General features: G+C 43.8%; 1 protein-coding gene across 2 annotated transcripts in view; it reads left to right on the forward strand.

Moving 5' to 3' along the window:
- The window catches only part of LOC120943720 (aldehyde oxidase 1-like), a 213,843-nt gene that overhangs the window by 70,143 nt on the left and 122,668 nt on the right, over positions 1 to 21,032 (forward strand). For both annotated transcript variants that reach the window (XM_040357196.1, XM_040357195.1), the window contains one exon: positions 5,092 to 5,172. In XM_040357196.1, the coding sequence (XP_040213130.1) occupies positions 5,092 to 5,172 (81 nt within the window). The remainder of the gene's footprint in view (positions 1 to 5,091; positions 5,173 to 21,032) is intronic.

Raw genomic sequence — 21,032 nt, forward strand, 5'->3', positions numbered from 1 at the left:
AAATATTTTATTACACTGAAGAAATTAATGTGTACAGTGAAGTAATAAGTGTACAGCTTTGTATAACCATGTAAATTTGCTATCCCCTCAAAATAATTCAGCACACAGCCAATAATGTCTAAACCGCTGGCAACAAAAGTGAGTACACCCCAAGTGAAAATGTCAAAATTTGGCTCAAAGTGTCAATATTTTGTGTAGCCACCATTGTTTTCCAGCACTTCCTTAATCCTCTTGGGCATGGAGTTTACCAGAGCTTCACAGGTTGTCACTGAAGCAGTGGCGTATCCAAGTTATGGCACATATGGCAAGAGCCATGGGCGCCATATGAAGGGGGTGCTCGTGAATGGTTGGGCAGCAGGGATGTACTGGCCAAGTGGCCATCGGGACTCCCTGGAGTTACCCGTGGGCTGATGGCTTAGTTGGCCAGTTTCTGTATCAGACAGCCAGCCTGTGTTAAAGTAATGGCTGCGCGAGCCGCACAGCCAATAATTTGAGCACCGCACCGCTGTACTGTCTATAACGCAAATACTGTGTGACGTAAAAAGTTGCAACGACCACCATTTTATTACATAGGGTGTCTGATAAAACAATAAATATTATGTTTGGGGGTTCTGAATAATTTTCTGGCAAAAAAATTATGATTTTTACATGTAGGAGAGAATCTCAGAATGGGCCTGGGTGGCAAGGAGTCAATTACCATAAGTGCGTAATATAAAAATCATTATTATATATTGTATTTAAGGTAATTTACTATATTTTCAAAATCTGTACTCAAGCGGGTGGCTTAACGGACAAATTACTGAAGTTTGAAGTTATAACTTCCAACCAGTAATTTCACAGTAAATAGATAAATAATACATTTTTATGTTGTAACATATAGCATATAAATGTATGATTTAGCTTGAATATGACAGTACCTTTTCAGGAAGCAGCAGATTCTCATTCTCCCTCTTAAATGTGTGAGAAAAACATGGGATTATGGGTAAAACTTATACACATAAACCCATGTTTTTTCCTTGTAGTTAAGAGAGTTGGGCTGAAAGGGAGCATATGTCTTTTTGAAACATCCTCTCTTCTATGACACAACAGTGAGAGGCGTGCCTCCACTGCAGCATTTTTATTGGACAGCTGGGACAAATGGTACTTTACCATTGGTCCAAGACTTCAAGCTATTTATTGAGCTCAGTGTCTCTGACAAGAAGTGGGGTGAGGCACTGTGAGCTCAACCTCTCAGTCTGCTGCAAACAGAGTGTGTCAGCTTGTATTTAAAGTGGCCTCTCTGTATTTAGTTTCTGAAAGGCTGCGCTCTCTGGAACCATAGACCGTAGGAGCCATAGGTCGTAGGAGCACATTTTTACCAGTGGTGGAGTAGTACTTGGGCTACATACCCCCAAAATTTGGGGCCTCTATGACCCCAGGTCGCCGAGCTACAACCCTCGAAGCTCAATTTTTTTAATGTTCATGGCAGGTGAGGCCCTGCCTCTCCTGACTGCATGTCCCTGGTCTATAAGCAGGGCCAGGCCGCTACAAGATAGGGGCGGATACCCTGGGCTGGGCGGTACAATTTGCTGGAGGGAAGGGGGTGCAGCTGAAGTGCTGGCAGTGCTTCACACAGTACACACTAGTCATCGCTAGCTGTACTGTAGTGGTCTGAGTCTCTCTACCTTACTGTAACAATGTGCCTAGTTCACTCCTGCACCCGGCACAAGCACCAATCATCCCTGTCAGTGCTGCAACTTCACTCCCCCTAAGGTTCTTAGTAGTCCCATCCTGGTGGCGTGACATCACTCAGGTGGGATGGGTGGAGCTTGGAGAGCTGCTGTCAGTGCCCAAGCTGCAACCAAGAGGAGCCATGAGGAGGATTCAGCAAGTTCAGCAAAAAGTGTGTATAAGCTAAGCTTACTGTTAGAATGATTGATTCATTGCCATTGTCAAATGCAATGCAGGATGCGGCCATCTGACTGACTTAAAGTGGAGTTCCACCCATAAATATAACATTACATTAGTAGTTTTAAAAAAATGACATTAGTCCTTTAAGAATTTTTTTTTTTTTTTAGATGCCTTCAAAGTGTTGTTGCTAGGCAGAATAGTTAATCTTCCCTCTTCCTGCACCTAGGTGCTAACCTACACCGCACAGACTCCTGGGAATGTAGTGGGTGTAACTTTCCAGGAGTCTGTGCACTCCCCAGTCTCGAAGAATCATGTGACTTGGACAGTACAGGTGCTGAAACCTGATCTGAAACCTATTACACTGCTTGTGCAGCACTGAGCATGTGCGAGATCTGCAAGGCTGAAATCCAGGAAGTCATTCAATCTGGCTTCATGATGCCCACACTTAAGATGGCCCCAGTCAATTTCTATTTTATAAAGTGTCTAAATGCTGTAACAACCTAACAAAACGGACCTTAGTTTACAGACTAACTTTACTAGAATACATTAAGCTTGTGTATTACAGGGGTATTTATATTTAAAAAGTGAAATTGTGGCCGGAACTCCGCTTTAATAATGAACTGTCTAGATCCGATTGGGGGAGGGGAGGAGGCTGAGGGGCCATTACCAATGCTAGTATGCTACCTATTTAAAATTTCTGTAATATGCAGCATAGGGGGGGGGGTTAATGTACTGCCACTGGTCAGCCATTGTTGCATCAGTGTTATGGTTATCTGAAAGATAGGTTTCAAATGTTTTGGCAGGGACGCTGTTTCAGTGCTTGCCATAGTTGCCATTTTCACTAGATATGCCTCTGCACTGGAGTCCTCTTCCACTCCTCCATGATGACATCACGGAGCTGGTGGATGTTAGAGACCTTGCACTCAACGACCTTTATTTTGAGAATGCCCCACAGATGCTCAATAGGGTTTAGGTCTTGACCAGTCCATCACCTTTTACCCTCAGCTTCTTTAGCAGGGCAGTGATCGCCTTGGAGGTGTGTTTTTTTTTTATCATGTTGGAATACTGCCCTATGGCCCAGTTTTCGAAGGGAGGGGGTCATGCTCTACTTTAGTACAGAGCATTCAGTACATGTTGGCATTCATGGTTCCCCTTAATGAACGGTAGCTCCCCAGTGCTGGCAGCACTCATGCAGCCCCAGACCATGAGACTCCCACCACCATGCTTGACTGTAGGCAAGACACACTTGTCTTTGTACTCCTCACCTGGTTGCCGTCACACACGCTTGACACCATCTGAACCAAATAAGTTTATCTTGGTCTTATCAGACCACAGGACATGGTTCCAGTAATCCATGTCCTTAATCTGCTTGTCTTCAGCAAACAGTTTGTGGGCTTTCTTTGGCATCATCTTTAGAAGAGGCTTCCTTCTGGGACAACAGCCATGCAGACTAATTTGATGCAGTGTGCAGTGTATGGTCTAAGCACTGACAGGCTGACCCCCCCCCACCCTTTCAACCTCTGCAACAAAACTGGTAGCACTCATATGGCTATTTGCCAAAGACAACCACTGATATGACGCTGAGCATGTGCACTCAACTTCTTTGGTGGACCGTGGCGAGGCCTGTTCTGAGTGGAACCTGTCCTGTTAAACGCTGTATGGTCTTGGCCACCGTGCTGCAGCTCAGTTTCAGGGTCTTGGCAATCTTCTTATAGCCTGGGGCATCTTTATGTATAGTAACATTTTTTTCAGATCCTCAGAGAGTTCTTTGCCATGAGGTGCCATGTTGAACTTCCAGTGACCAGTATTAGAAAGTGAGAGCGATAACACCAAATTTAACACACTTGCTCCCTATTCACACCTGAGACCTTGTAATACTAACGAGTCACATGACACCGGGGTGGGAAAATGGCTAATTGAGCCCAATTTGGACATTTTCACTTAAGGGTGTACTCACTTTTGTTGCCAACAGTTTAGACATTAATGGCTGTGTTGAGTTATTTTGAGGGCACAGTAAATTTACACTGTTATACAAGCTGTACACTTACTACTTTACATTGTACCAAAGTGTAATTTCTACAGTGTTGTCACATGAAAAGATGTAAATTTTGTAGTATAACAATGTGAGGGGTGTACTCACTTTTGTGAGTTACTGTACCAACCTCTACTACATTCGCTTGTGCTGGCAGAGCACAGAATAAGCAATTGGTTGGTCCAATAAGTGTGCTCCTGGGTGTTTTTTTATCCAGTCAAGCAGACTGGTGGTTTTCTCAGACTGGTATCTTAACCAAGCAGTGAAAGTCAGATGGTTGTGCTTTTTGTTAAAGGCTAAGTTTATCTTTCAGAAAAAATGCATTGTTTTTGCATTGTGTGCATTTATTACTTTGAAAAAAAAGGAGCCTGCAAAGCTTTGCACTTGCAATCAGTGGATTGAAGGTGCAATCCTGGGATTCTGCAAACTCTCTTCCGCCTACTTTCTTCCCATACTCCTTTATGGACTTTTAGACCCCTTTCACATTGGACCGGGAGCCGTATTGGCGGTATATCGCCGCTAAAAATAGCGGCGCTATACCGCCGGGATTGCCGCGGGAATCGTCCGCTAGCAGTGCGGTATTAACCCCCGCTAGCGGCCGATAAAGGGTTAATACCGCCCACAATGCGCCTCTATATATATATACTTACCAGAAATAGCAGTTGCTATGCGAAGTCCGTAATCTGCCTCTTCATCGTCCGCGGTGGGTCTTCTTCCTCCATTTTAGTTGCGGTGCCTTCTGGGAACTGTGTGTATCCCAGAAAGCAGACGGCCCATTCACAAAGAGCCGCACGGCTCACGAATGCGCAGTAGGAAACAGGCACGGATTCACTGCCTGTTTTCCTTACTGAGGATGGCTGCGCCGGGAGCTGCTAGAATCAAGGGATCGGCCTTGGGGGGGCTGACTTTGTGGGCAAGTAGGACAGGTAAGTGTCCTTATTAAAAGTCAGCAGCTACAGTGTTTGTAGCTGCTGACTTTAAAAAAAAAAGTTGTGGGTGGAACCCCCCTTTAATGGAATAAAAATGGATATTAGATGCCTGTTTTATCAAACAACAAACACTTTGTGCTCAGTTTTGTTTTTTAAAGTAGTGAGAGTCTCTTTAAGTTATTTCACTCTACCGGTGGGCGCTACCAAAATAAGTTTTCATAATTTTTTTTCTTATTTAAGAACTCCTTAAAATTGTTTGATGAAAAAGAATTGTTACCACTGGATCCCACACAGGAACTTATATTTCCGCCTGACCTGATGGTGAGTTTACAAATCTGAACTGAAAAATAAGGAATGTCAATGGTCTATCATCATGGTGTGTGTCTTTTTGTTTTACAGGTAGAATGATTATCATGTTTTTGTCATGCAACGGCTACGGAAATGAATTCATAGCTTGTGTCTTTTTCCCTTGTTTGTATTTTGCAGAATGAGTGGTATGGAGTAGGCCAATAATATATGAATGCATATACAGTTGCAAGAAAAAGTATGTGAACCCCTTTGGAATGATATGGATTTTTGCACAAATTGGTCATAAAATGTGATCTGATCTTCAGCTAAGTCACAACAATAGACAATCACAGTCTGCTTAAACTAATAACACACAAATAATTAAACGTTACCATGTTTTTATTGAACACACCATGTAAAAATTTACAGTGCAGGTGGAAAAAGTGAACCCTTTGATTTAATAACTGGTTGAACCTCATTTGGCAGCAATAACTTCAACCAAACGTTTCCTGTAGTTGCAGATCAGATGTGCACAACGGTCAGGAGTAAATCTTGACCATTCCTCTTTACAGAACTGTTTCAGTTCAGCAATATTCTTGGGATGTCTGGTGTAAATCGCTTTCTTGAGGTCATGCCACGGCATCTCAATCGGGTTGAGGTCAGCACTCTGACTGAGCCACTCCAGAAGGCATATTTTCTTCTGTTTAAGCCATTCTGTTGTTGATTTACTTCTATGCTTTGGGTCGTTGTCCTGTTGCAACACCCATCATCTGTTGAGCTTCAGCTGGTGGACAGATGGCCTTAAGTTCTCCTGCAAAATGTCTTGATAAACTTGGGAATTAATTTTTCCTTCGATGATAGCAATCTTGCCAGGCCCTGATGCAGCAGAGCAGCCCCAAACCATGATACCCCACCACCATACTTCACAGTTGGGATGATGTTTTGATGTTGGTGTGCTGTGCCTCTTTTTCTCCACACATAGGGTTGTGTGTTTCTTCCAAACAACTCAACTTTGGTTTCATCTGTCCACAGAATATTTTGCCAGTACTGCTGTGGAACATCCAGATGCTCTTGTGCAAACTGTAAATGTGTAGCAATGTTTTTTTTGAACAGCAGTGACTTCCTCTGTAGTATCCTCCCCATAAAATCCATTCTTGTTTAGTGTTTTACGTATCATAGATTCGCTAACAAGGATGTTGGCATATGCCAGAGACTTTTGTAAGTCTTTAGCTGACACTCTAGGATTCTTCTTCACCTCATTGAGCAGTCTGCGCTGTGTTTTTGCAATCATCTTTACAGGACGCCCACTCCTAGGGAGAGTAGCAGCAGTGCTGAACTTTCTCCATTTATAGACAATTTGTCTTACCGTGAACTGATGAACAGCAAGGCTTTTGAAGATACTTTTTTAACCCTTTTCAGCTTTATGCAAGTCAACAATTCTTAATCGTAGGTCGTCTGAGAGCTCTTTTGTGCGAGGCATCATTCACATCAGGCAATGCTCCTTTTGAAAAGCAAACCCAGAACTGGTGTGTTTTTTTTTATAGGGCAGGGCAGCTGTAACCAACACCTCCAATCTCATCTCATTGATTGGACTCCAGTTGGCTGACACCTCACTCCAATTAGCTCTTGGAGATGTCATTAGTCTAGGGGTTCACCTACTTTTTCCACCTGCACAGTGAATGTTTACACGGTGTGTTTAATAAAATTAATTATTTGTGTGTTATTAGTTTAATTAGACTGTGATTGTCTATTTTTGTGACTCAGATGAAGATCAGATCACATTTTATGACCAATTTTAGCAGAAATCCATATCATTCCATATCATTTTTCTTGCAACAGTATTGCAACAGTATTTCTGTCCTAAGTCTGAGTTTAATTTGTAGCCTCTCTCTTCTTTTTTTTTTTTTTTTTTTTTTTTTTTTTTTCTTTTTTTCTTCCACCTCAGCTCTTACCAAATCATAGAGACCCACTCATGGTTTGATGTGTCTTACGTCTCGTTTTGTAGTTTGCATCATAAGTGGTATATTTGCTATGCTACTTAGGTTTTTTTTTTTTTTTTTTTAATTATTATTATTATTCTTCTTCTTTCCTTTTTTAAATATAGGCCAACACTTATTTAAAATGCGGGAATGGCTTAGTACAATGGCTTGCCCTTGTGGCTCTATATTTTTTTTTTTTTGACTCCCCCCCCCCCCCCCCCCCCTCTTGGCTCCCAGGAATCTCCTAACTTTTCCTTCGTAAAAACCAGTCTCAGATGTTCATCGATCAAAAGTAGTATATGACTCGCTCTAGAAAATGACCATAGCCAGGGACATTATTATAACCATGTGGCTCACATATGGCTTATTAGTTAGCGTGCCCTAATTCTTTCTGCATAACTCCATGTTTTTTTGTATTCCCTCCATTTTTCCCATTTCTTCCTAAGTCCGCCAGTCGTCTCTAGGTGGCTGTCCTTTAACTCTTCCAGCCTGTACGTTTCCTCCACTTCGTCTATCCAGTTCCATACGTGTGGACTTTCCGTCTCCTGCCACTTTTTGGGTATAAGTTTCTTGGCGGCGTTTAAAAGATGAGGAAGTAAAGACTGCTTGTATTTTCTTTTCCCCTCCTGGCTGCAATGGAAGAGAACGACCCAGGGGTCTTTCTTTAAATCTTCGCCCGTAATAACTTTAATTTGACTCAGAATTATGTCCCAGTAAGTTTGTATTTTTGGGCATAACCACCAAAGGTGGGCCATCGTGCCTCTTTCTGGGCAGCCCCGCCAACATTCTGCGGTCTGATCTGCTTTGTATTTATTTGCTTTGTCCGGGGTAATATACCACCCTGAGATACACTTATAATTTGTTTCGGCAGTTCGTACGTCGATTGCGGATGAATGGGTAAGGTGCATAATCCTCTTGAAACTGTTTGACCCTCTTGTGGTTCCTAACTCTCTTTCCCATTTACCTATAAAGGGTGCTTCGCTCCGTGAACCTATCTTTACCAATAATCCATATAATTTAGTGATAGTGCCCTTACTATTCTTAGATTTACAAATCTTCTCGAGTAGAGTTAGCTCCGCCTCCGTCCGCAGTGGGCGGGGGAGGTTCCTTACAAAGTGATACAACTGGGAGTAATGCCACCTATCCAAGTTCCAGAAATCCGTTTTGGATCTCAAGTCTTCATAGGTCATTATCTCTCCCTCCTTAACAATGTCCCCTAAGTGAACCGTGTCTGCCTTAATCCAATTCCCCCCAATTTTGTTTTCCCCTGGTGCAAAAAAAGGATTTTCCTTTAGGTTCATTAGTGGGGAATTAAATTTACCCTCTATTTGTGTCAGGGTCTTATCCCACATTCTTAAAGTGTCCCGTGTTAAATCAAGTGTTTTGTGGTCTAGTGCTCTGTGGTGTGCAGGGATCCAAATAATATTATTCAAATATTTACTAGTTAGTGCTTTCTCAATTTGTACCCACCTTTTGTCCCTCCTGTCCCGTGCCCATTCTACCGCCCGTGCTAAAACCGCCGCCTTATAATAACTTTTGATATCCGGGACTGCCAGACCACCAAGTGGTTTACCCTGTTTCAGGATGGAGAGGGATATTCTATGCTTCTTGTTTTTCCAGACGTAGTTTAGTAACAAAGAATTAAGGATTCTCAAAAATTGCTGAGGAAGGGCTATGGGGAGTAATAAAAATTTATAAAGAATTTTTGGGACTACAACCATCTTCAGCATATTAATGCGTCCGATCCATGATATAGGTTTATTAACCGTTTTTTTTAATTCTCTCTTGATCTCATTTAGTAAGGGAACGTAATTTATTTTATACATCTTTTGGGCTGTATTGGCCAATTTAACTCCTAGATACTTTAATTCTTTTGTCCAGGGGAACACGCAGATCTCCTTGACCCGACCCGCCTCCTTCTTGTTTAAATTAATATTCAGAATTTCAGATTTCGTTTCGTTAATTTTAAAATTTGAGATGGCACCATATTGTTGCAACACTTTGGAGAGCTTTGGGATAGATTTAGCCGGGTTGGTTAGGTAAAACAAAATATCATCGGCGAAAGCCGATAGTTTATGTTCCTCCCCTTCTACTCTGACTCCATTAATATCGGGGTCGTTACGTATGGTAGACAGCAGAGGCTCTAACGAAAGAATGAAAAGAAGGGGGGACAGGGGACAGCCCTGCTTTGTCCCGTTTTTCATCTCGAAGGGGTCTGATAGTGTTCCATTAATTTTTATTTTTGCTGTAGGGTGGTGGTAGAGTGTTTTAATCCAGCGGGACATCCTTTTTCCTATTCCCATGGCGTTAAGAGTCTCCATCATGAGCCCCCAGTCCACCCTGTCAAAAGCTTTTTCAGCATCCACTGACAGGAAAAGACCTGGGGGCTCATTCTGCCTTATGGTCTGTAGCAGGAGAATTGCCCTTAGACTATTATCTTTGCCCTCTCTGTTGGGCACAAAGCCTACCTGATCGGGGTGAATCAAAACGTGCATTGCCCCTTTGAGTCGCCCCGCAAGAATCTTGGCAAAGAGCTTAGTGTCTGTATTTAACAGAGAAATAGGTCTGTATGCCGAACAGAGAGAGCTATCTTTCCCTTCCTTCAAAATTATTGCAACCGTAGCCGCAATAGCTTCCCTGCTGAATTCATATTCAGACCCTAGCCCATTGAAGTATTTGCACATCCTTGGAATCAAAATGTTGCTAAATCTCTTATAATACTGGGAGGAAAACCCATCCGGCCCCGGGCTTTTACCCCCCATGGTGGTATTTAGAGCTTCTTTTATTTCTTCTTCGGATATGGGGCGGTCCATGTTTAACCTTTCCATCTCCTCCAGACTAGGAAGTCCTGCCCTGTCCAGGAAATCTCGGATCTTCCCCTCCCTTTCCCCTGCCTGCCACCCTGGATTTTTTAATGTGTAGAGTTCCTCATAATAGTTTTTAAATGTATCCGCTATTTCTCTATTTGCATATACCATGTTCCCGTCTTTCCTTTTTATTTTTTCGATATAGTTTCTAGCTTTCTTTTTTTGAGCCATTTTAGCTAGTAGCTTGCTTGGTTTGTTACCCCATACGTATCTCTCTTTGGAGATACAGTTAAGTTTATATCTCGCTTCCTGTTCCATGATCTCCTTGAGTGCGTCTCTCTTTATAGTTAAGTTAAGATATGTTTCTTTTAATCCCTGCACTTTATGTTCGCGTTCTAGGGTCTCTATCTCTTTAGTCAGGGAGTTAGCTTTACTTATCCTCTCTTTTTTTTTTTTTAACGCCCTCCGCGATTAAAATTCCTCTGATGTAGGCTTTGTGTGTCTCCCAAAGGGTTGCGCTGGTTATCCCTTCTGTATCATTGATGAGGAAGAATTGTTTTAATTCCTCCTCCACCCTACTTGCCCCTCCTTCATCGCGTATCAGGCTATCATCCAGGCGCCACACCGGCCTCTGTCTCCTTTGTGTGGACAGTTTAATTTTCATAGAGATTGGTGCATGGTCTGACACCGTCATGATTCCTATGTCCGTTTCCGTTATAGAGTCCAGAAGTCTGTGGTCCGCCAGGATGTAGTCGATTCTGGAGTATGTACCGTGGGGGGGGGAGTAGAACGTGTAGTCATGTTCCTTAGGATGGAAAATCCGCCAGGCATCGACTAGTTGGTGGTCATGAATCTTTTGTTTAATTCTTTGTAAAAGGCCATTTTTTGTCGCCCGCCCACGGAACGTACTGTCTTCTTTCGGATCCAGGGCGAAATTTAAGTCTCCCATCAAGATCGTATATCCCTCGGCGAAGTCTTTTAACTTTCCCAGAATTTTCCCTAAATATTGGGTTTGATGAACATTTGGGGCGTAAATATTTGCTAAGGTATAAACAATGTTATCAATTCTTACCCTCAGGAATAAAAATCTCCCTTCTGGGTCTGTCATCCTTGCCTCAAGGGTAAATCCAAACCCCCTTGTGAACCCAATTGCCACGCCCCTAGCACGTTTCGAAATAGAATCCCCATAAAACCAAGTGGGGTAGGCAGGGGAGAAAAGCTTAGTATTCGCATCTATAGTTAAGTGGGATTCCTGTATAAACACAACATCCGCTCTAAATTGTTCGATCTCTGCCAGTACCTTAAGTCTTTTAACGGCTGAATTCAAACCCTTGACATTGTAAGAAATAAATTTTGCTTCAGTCATTATTCTATACCTAGATCATTTCCTAATGAACTGTCCATGAGATTCCTTGGGAGCCAAGTTCCCTTTTCCCTTCCCCATCCCCAGCCCCCCTCCCTCCTCCCTCCACTCCCCCTCTCCCTCCCCCCCTACCCAGGCCAATACAACGCCTCTGAACCGTAGGGATCTTTGGGGCCCCCTACCCATCGGTTCTTGTGGCTGAGGTGGAGCTCCTCCACGCCCCTCCCACCCTTTTTCCCCCAAAATTCAGGGGACTAGATCTTAAGTGGGTGGGGTAACAGATCTGCCCTCCCCCCTCCTCCCTCCACTCATCCCCCCTCCCTCCCTCTTCCCATCCCCCCCATGCCGGATAGTATACCCCTGAACCTATCCCCCGGGGCCACCCTGGGGGTCATACCCCTTTCCAGAAAAAAGAAGAAAAGAAAAAGGGAAAAACAAAAAAAAAAAAATTTTTGCTATTCCACCCAACCGGGTAAGTCCACCACAGGCATATCGAATTTGCGGCAGAATCCCACCAGGTCCTCGGGAAATATTAATTTCGCTGATACCCCTTCCCTATGGCCTATCAAGCAGGCCGGGAAACCCCACTGGTAATTTATATTAAGTGAACGCATCTGTTCCAATAAGGGTTTTTGATGTCTTCTTCTGGCCAGTGTTTCCCAGGCCAGGTCCGTGAAGATCTGAATCTCTGTCCCGGCATAGGATAGCGGCGGCTTTTTTCTCAGTTTTCGCCAGATCTCCTCTTTATGTTCAAAATGTCTGAATCTAGCAATAATATCCCTATGCCAATTTCCTCCTCCATCTCTGATCTGTCCCACCCTATGGACCCGTTCTAATTTAAGGGGTCCTTCCGAAGCTTTTTCGAGGAGGGGGAGGAACAGGTCGTTGAGAATTTTTCTCAAGTCTTCACCCTTCTCCTCCTTAATGGAACGTATTCTTAAGTTTTGCCTTCTGTTACGGTTCTCTTGATCTTCTATTCGATATTGCAACCACCTCTGGTTTTGTTTCAACGACAGATGTTGGTTTTTTATTTCAGTGAGGTCCAGGTCCTGCTTTTCAATCTTTTTCTCTGCTTCCTCTACTCGTTCCAATACGTGATGTAAGTCCGTTCTTAATATGCCGATTTCCTCTCTTATTACGTTCTCCAACCTCTTTAACATAGCCTCCATTTCTCCCATATTGGGAACGTGGGACTCCCGGCTAGTGTCATGCGTTTGACTGGCTGCATGTTCGGACTCTGTTGAAATGTCCGCCATTGGGGTGGCCACCTCCCCCGCTCCCTTTTTCATTGTCCCCGTTTTTTCCGCTTTTTTTATCTGTCCTGGGCTCTTGGTACTCCCGTCCGGGGTCATATAGTGTCTGATCGTACTTGTAGAGGAAGTCTCTTTAAGGTTTTTCGGGACCGCCCCCCTAGTTGACCTGTTCATATTGTATTTTTTTGTCTGTCTAATGCGTTTCCCCAGTTTTGAAGAAAAAAGGGAGGGGAGAAAGAGGGAAAAAAACCAAAAAAAGAAAACGAAAAGAGAAAATGTTTTGCCCCAGGTATTCCGGGCGACCTTATAAGTTGAGTATTTCTTTAAATTGCCACAGGCGTTAGGGTAAACTCATAGGTGAAGGGTTACGTACGTTTTCCATCTAAGGTGATGCCACCCCCGTTTGAACCCGCCTTCTTGGGGGGACGTCTACAATGGGGGTCCAGCAATCCTTCCACAACAACGGGCGGGTAGGGGGCAGTGTCTCCTCGTCTCCCTTATACGCCACTTATTACCTTCTTCTATTCCTCTTCTTTCCACTCTTATACCATCCCTCCTTTCCCCCTCTATGGTAAGGAGGGAGCTCCGAACCAATTGGGCTGTTACGCCCTGTACCCTGTTCTTTGCCTCGGCGCTATGTTTTCTGAATGCCCCACGGGCTTTCCAGTACGACCATCCGGCGCTCCGGGCCAGGCCCAATGGGGGGGGTAAAAATTCCTCTGACTTTTGTCTCTAATCTGCCGAACAAGTCCGCCAGTGGTTTCGCAGCGGTCTGCGGAGATAAGTGCAGTATCTCCTAGATGGCTGGTACTTACCAGCTAACAGCTCAGTGGCAGTTCCTACAATGCGTGTGGTCTATGGTCCTATAGGCCATACATACTTATGCTCCTCAGGTATAGGAAATGAACTTATCCTTATTTTATTATTTTTGATAGGCTGCCAAGCTTATTCAGAAAAGAGTAGTGCATATTTAGTGTATTTATTGTATGCCTCTGATGTTTGCCCGTTGTTTCAAGTACAGAGCCCCCGACCTTGCTTTACCTTTATGTTTTTTTTTTTTTTTTAAGTATGTCTCTCTCCCTTCCTTTTTTCTCCTCTCACAACAGAGGTAGGTACTGTGACAGCGGGGTGCCTGCTCTTTAACCGCTAAATGTCCACATTAAAGTCCATATCAAACAGGGCTATGATTAGAGACCATCAGCATTCAAACTCTTAGGGAATATATTGAGACGAGGCATAGAAAAACCAAATTTGCAAGGCTCCTTTAAAACGTTTGAAGTGTGACAAAGTAAAATGTATGGATGGACTCCACTTTCTCCCCCTGTCTCCACTGCTTGGGCTAGGTCACCAGATCCACACACTGCATCCAAAGAATCATTATGCCAATAACAAAAGGGTTAATATTACCTCGTTTGCTGGTCTTCATACATCAGAAATTGTTATTTTCACTTTTACCTCCTAGTGCCAGGGTTTCCAAGGGATGATCCGAGAAAGGGGGGGGGGGGGGCGGGCGACCCACCAGCGTGACCCAGAGGGAAGCCTCCCAGCGCTTCACTCGTGGTGAGCTTCGCCTGCTGCCGTCAGGGGACGGGGGGGGGGGCGGAGGATGAAGATTTCCGGAGAGCGGGGGGAGTTGGTGTGGTCTGCGGGGAGAGCGGGCTAACCGCTCGGTGCCCTCCTTTGCTGCGACGCATCCGCCGTCGCTGGAGCACCGCCAGGTCCCTCCATCCCTCGCAGCCTTCCCTGGGACAGATCCGTGGCGCTTGCAGCTCCTCCCTCCGACGTGCGTGCTTCACGTGCACCACGTCATCCTGCGACCTTTTGATCAGTGTGTAGCCTCTCTCTTCTGTTGCACTGTTGCCTTTAGGAGAATAGATTATGGTAAATTCAGGTGATGGGTAAATACATTGTCTCAGCCAATCAGCAGGAGTTTCTGTGCATGCTGGGACAGGCTATTTATTCGGGAGGAGTCAGGTGGGCTGCGGCCTGGGTGGATGTGTGTCAAACAACTACTGGCTGCTAGACCTGGAGCCTGAGGCCTATCCAGGAGTTCTACTGGCTGCTGGGCATACGTGAAGCCTATTCAGTAATTCAAGGTTCCGCAAAGGAAGAGCAGCAGAGGTTGGGCCCAAAGCTTGTGGCAGAACCATGTATGTTAGAGGCTCAGCCTGATCATTGCTGGGGGTAACGGAGATGCAGTTGCTGGAGGGATGACCACTCCTTTTACCAGAGGCAAGTGTGGAAGGGATGAAGTTCTGAAGGAGCACCGGAGCAGATGCTTTACTAGCCGTGAACGGTGAAGTAAGTGGGGAAAGCTTCACTGGAGACTCATCCAGGAATACATTGGGTAGCTATGAGTAAAGCTTGAAGGAATTAGGCGGGTGGCTGTAAGTAAATCTTGAAGATAAGTACAGCGGTTAGCTGTGGGTAAAGCTTGAGGGATCCAGCAGGTAGCTGAGAGGCCAAGAAGTCTAGTGAGAGATAGTGAGTTAAGCTTGAAGATCTAAAGAGGAATACTGTGAGTGAAGTTGTTGCTATAGGAAACAGAAGTTGCTACAAGATACAGATTGCTGCATTCAGCTTAAAGGCCCTCTATCTGTATTGCTGTCTGCCAAGTTCTATTTTGGGTCTGCGGAGTTCGCCTTAATTGTTATTGCATTTATCTAAGGGTGTCCTGTGCCCTAACCCCCTCTTCCTGTTAAGAGAAATAAGATCTCTTTGTTCATTTTTACAAAAAGTGACTGGCACCCAATCTTTACACCTTGCACCGCACCCACTATGCCTAATAGCCTGTACCCTGAAGAGGAATGTCAGTTATTCCTGGCTCTGGGGGGCAAAATCACTCCCTTGGAAGTCGGAGAGATAACTACAGGTGCAAATTACTATTTTTGAGTCAAATTTCAAAAGATGTGACCACAGGAATTAAGCTAGCATGCTAGAGTAAGGTGACCAGATTTTTTAAATGAAATCTGGGGACATTTTTATTTATTTTTTTGTTATTGGCAAATTATATACTATTTTATATGCCTATATTCCTCAAATGACATATGCAGTTTATGTGGTATGTGTTTATGGAATGATTGTATGATATATACATTATTTCTCACATTTCGTCCATGAAATAAAAAAAGATACTTCTTAGAATTTTTGGGGATATGACTACCAAATGTTAAGAAGACAAGATAGAGAAACAACTTGGAGGGAGGGATGGGGTGGCAAAATTCAAATTCAATCCATCAGGATTTTTTTTTAGGGTGCTTTGGTGGTCCTTGAGGTAAATGCAGCAGCTAACCCACGCATTTGGGCGCAGTCCCAAAAAGTGTGTGTGGCCAACAAGTGGGCGTGGTCAGCAAGTGGAGGTTTCTTCATGGCATACAGTGGTGATCAGTATGTCCTGGCCCTGTATACCAAAAGCCAAAAAATGCAACACAACCCTACACTTCCTTTTATACAATTCTACAAATGGACTTAAAAGTGAAATGGTAAAACCTATAAATGTATATCCAGTGCAAATGAACCAATGTATTGCAATATAGTAGTGATGGTGTCACCCCCTCTGTAAGTATATTTTGAGAAATTGCAGAGCTTCAATGTGCAAATAATGGTGAAACCCCCTACATACAATAATAATAACAGAGATACAAATCAGCCAATGTATTAGAATATAGTAGTGATGGTGTCACCCTCTCTGCAAAAGGTAAGAAATATTGCAGAGCCCCTATATATTCTTATCATAAAATGTACACTTGATGTAAGACATATGATTTTATATAGGGGGTTTCACCACTATTTGTACATTGCAGCTCTACAATATATCTTACCTTTTTGCAGAGAGGGTGACACCATCACTACTATATTCTAATACACTGGTTGATTTGCATCTCTGTTATTATTGCATGTAGGGGATTTCTCCATTATTTGCACATTGAAGCTCTGTAATTTCTCAAAATATATTTGCAGCATCACTTATATATTGCAATACATTGGTTGATTTGCATTGGCTATTCATTTATAGGTTTTACCATTGCACTTATAAGTCCATTTGTACAATTTTGCATATGGCCAGGGGCGTGCAAGGATTTTTGCCCACAGGTGTATTTTGCCCCCCCACATCATGACTGGATCTAGGGGGGGCTCACAGATTTCCATTGAGTCCCCCAAAGCCCCGACAGCAAAGACATTTAATTTGTGAGCTCTGCTGCCTCTCTGCAAAGAAACATCCTCCTTATCTCCTTATCAGCTAGTTGTTGCTGTTTTCTATGGCAATCCTCTCCCTGTCACAGCAGTGTGCTCTCCATCAAGCAGCAGTGAGTATGCCCTGTTCTCACCTGATCTCCTGAGCTGATGGCACATTTCCTTGCCTGGGGACCATGGCACTACTGCTCCCCAGACTCTTCACACTCTCCCTGCAAAGTCTGCCGACCCACCACTCTCCCTCACGGTCCTGCCGCCCCTGTTTCACTACTTCTGAGGTGGTTCTGCCCCACTAAACTGGCAGACCTGTACATACCTCTACCTCATCTCCGCCCTCCAGAACTGCTGCTACATCCTCCAGACTTCCCTCACTCCCTCCAGGATTAAAGGATAAGTTTACCTCTGTGAAAAAAAAATGCACAGGTTTTTGCAGAAAAAATTGCATTTATTTTTTCCAGCGGGGGCCTGGAAAGCATTGCACCCGCCATCAGTTGATCAAACGTGCAATGGGGGCTCCTGCGACATGTTCTCCAGCTTTCAGCCCATACCACTGATTGAAAGCCAGAATACATGTCAATGGACTATGGTTGCGCTCATCAACACCCCTGCAGCCCATTGATAAATACAATCCCACAGTGGAAGATGGTACTTGAGGTTTATTCATTCACAGGAATCTGTAAATGAATGACGCAGCTATGTAGGTGGAGCCCCCGTACAACCGTGCTTTTTAAAAAGTGATAGTGGCTGCCTCTGTACACTGCCACACTGCCATGCAAACTGCTAACCTTAGTCTCTGTCTGCCACCTGTCTGGGATCTGAATCATGTGTCCGGGTTTCAGGCGGATTGAAACCCGGACACATTATTCAGACCGGACTGTGGCTCCCCAAGTAACTAAGATAGTCACACACAAATCTATTGCCTTCCAGGAGCTGCGGGCGGCTGTCTGGGGGCAGGTTTGGCATCACTGGGGTGCAGTGCAATGACGTCAGCAAGAGCAATCTGGCCACACCCACTATTTGCTGCGGAATTACTGTGCATTACTACTCTCCTTGGGGCAACCCAAAGGTGTCCCAAGTGGCTTGAAGAAAAGGTGGCGACTTTAGTGCAGCGTTAGGGAATGAAAGACTGGTATTTTAAAAATACTAATAACCAACAAGTGGCTGAGGATTTGGATTTAAAAAAAGAAATTCAGGAATAAAAAAAAAAAACTTACATACTTGGATGTGGATGTGGCATCACTCTAATACTACATACTCCCCTCTACTTTCTGGCTTCACACTGATAATTGAGTGATTAAACACTGCTGATCAATTAGTTCTTCTCTCCACTCTGAACTGTGACTGTCGGTTGCTTTCTGCTTTGCCCCTCCAATGCTCACTGGAGCGCTGGGCTGTGGAGGGGGCGAGAGCTCAGATTCTTGGCAGAACGCTAAGAGGCTATGCCAGCTGCTGGTCAGTGGCAGGGAAAAAGAATGGTCTTTTTGACAATGTGATTTTCCTGTGGTTCCCGCAAATGCGCTATGGGCTGAGAAGCGTGGGGGTGCCATAATAGCAGCGCAATATAGCTGCAGGTGGTTGCGGGAACAGATGTGATTCAAGCACCCGCAACCAGCCCGCAATCTAATATCTGTGAGAGGTGCCGTATGTGTGAGATGCAAAATAAAGACACTGTAAAGGCTGTACTGCATTTTCGTGTAAAGTTTTGGTACATCATAAGTTAACCACTTAAGCCCCGGACCAAAATGCAGGTAAAGGACCAGGCCCCTTTTTGTGATTCGGCACTGCGTCGTTTTAACTGACAATTGCGCGGTCGTGCGACGTGGCTCCCAAACAAAATTGGCGTCCTTTTTTTCCCACAAATAGAGCTTTCTTTTGGTGGTATTTGATCACCTCTGCGGTTTTTATTTTTTGCGCTATAAACAAAAATAGAGCGATAATTTTGAAAAAAATTCAATATTTTTTTCTTTTTGCTATAATAAATATCCCCCAAAAATATATAAAAAAAATGTTTTTTTCCTCAGTTTAGGCCGATACGTATTCTTCTACATATTTTTGGTAAAAAAAATCGCAATAAGTGTTTATCGGTTGGTTTGCGCAAAATTTTTAGCGTTTACAAAATAGGGGATAGTTTTATTGCATTTTTATAAATTTTTTTTTTTTTTACTACTAATGGCGGTGATCAGCGTTTTTTTTTTTTTTTTTGTGACTGCGACATTATGGCAGACACTTCGGAAATTTTGACACATTTTTGGGACCATTGTCATTTTCACAGCAAAAAATGCATTTAAATGCATTGTTTATTGTGGAAATGACAGTTGAAGTTTGGGAGTTAACCACAGGGGGCGCTGAAGGAGTTATGTTTCACCTAGTGTGTGTTTACAACTGTAGGGGGTGTGGCTGTAGGAGTGACGTCATCGATTGTGTCTCCCTATAAAGGGGATGACACGATCGATGCAGCCGCCACAGTGAAGCACGGGGAAGCCGTGTTTACGCGCGGCTCTCCACGTTCTTCAGCTCCGGGGACCGATTGCGGGACCCCAGCGGCGATCGGGTCCCGCGGTCCCGGAGCTGTACAGATGTACAGGACGTACCTGTACATACATCTGCCCAGCCGTGCCATTTTGCTGACGATTATATGCAGGAGGTGGTTGTTAAGTGGTTAACAGAGGAAGCAGGTAGCTGAGTAGTCTTAAAGGGTCACTAAAGGAATTTTTTTTTTTAGCTGAAATGATTGTTTACAGGGCATAGAGACATAATAGTTAACTGATTCCTTTTAAAAATGATTAAAAATAGATAAAAAAACAATCATATTATGTGCCTGCAGTGTAGTTTCGTTTTTGCTGTTGTTTCCTGGTTCTCTGATGTACAGAGAGCCACTAGAGGGCAGTCAGCCAATAGAGAGCAGTGATACTTTGTCTAAAACTCCTCAGCACCAATCCAGTTTCGTTTTACACACAATAATCACATTAGTGACCACCGTGAGAAATCTCCCAGCACTGTGGTTATCAGGAAACAGGCAACCAGGAAGTGTCCAGAACAGAGAGGATTTACAGCAACATTAAAAGCAAAAACGAACAATGAGGACATGAAACCAGGACTGCAGTAAGGTAAAGGAAGCTATTTAGCTAAAAAAAAAATTTCCTTTAGTGACCCTTTAAGCCTCGTACGCACAATCAGATTTTCCGACAACAAATGTGTGATGGCAGCATTTTGTCGGATAATCAGACCATTTGTACGCTCCATCGGACAATTTTTGTCGGAATTTCCGACAACAAATGTTTTATAGCATGCTTTCAAAATTTCCAACAACAAATGTGTTCAGTCGAGTGGAGATTAGTGGAGATCGTGAAGACTCTGCAGAGGGGAGAAGAGGCTGGTGCAGCAGCAGATAGTTGAGATGGCGTTTTGGTAGGGGAGTGAGCAAACCTGCTATATTCCGCAGCTGTGTCTCTGCTTGGTGACTCTGAGGCAGTGCTACTCCACCATCCTGGATCTGCCAGACGCTCTGCTCCTGCCTGTCCCCAACATCAAATATTTGATTTGACAGCTCCCACTCCAGCTCACAGCCCTGGCTTGCCCACCAATCCCTGGCTGTGCTGGATGGATAGGCTGTCAGTAATGGGTATGGGTGCCGTCCCTGAATCCGGGGACAGAACCGGGGACAGACTGGCTCCGGGGATATTGTCCGTAGACGTTTGGTCACCTTATTCTAGAGATGATCACTGAACAGGCAGACTGGATTCATTAGCCAGTTACAATTTTTTTTGTTTAGCTGGAGTTCACCTTGACCACACAGGTAGCCGTTAATTGTTTGTCAAATTCATGAGAATAATAATAGTGATGTTGAATTGGAGATCCGTTTGCTGGAGGTTCAGGCTCAAACTTGTTTACTTTATCTGATTTGGCCTCAACTCCGTTTCTGAAACGCCCAATATTATATTCTCATCCCTGAAAAACAGAGTTTATAAGAATTGGTGATTATATTTGACCCAAATAAAATTTTAATTAAATGTATGCATAATTTTATAATCCATTTTGATAGCTTTAAAGCCTAAACTGAAAACTCCCATTTTAATTATGCATGTAGTTACATAAAAACAGCCAACGGTATGTCTGTCTGTCTTTTTTTTTTTTTTATGAAGTTTAACTTCAACCATAACGTTCACACAGGGGTGACCTGTTAGGCGACTTAGCCGCCTGACAAGTCGCACTCTATGCAGTGCAATGGAATCATTCTAATAGGAGCAACTCAAGTCGCTCTGACTTAAACGCTTCCACTACTTGTAGGCGACTTCAG

The sequence above is a fragment of the Rana temporaria genome, chromosome 6 (genome assembly GCF_905171775.1).
Source record: "Rana temporaria chromosome 6, aRanTem1.1, whole genome shotgun sequence".
Lineage (NCBI taxonomy): Eukaryota > Metazoa > Chordata > Amphibia > Anura > Ranidae > Rana > Rana temporaria.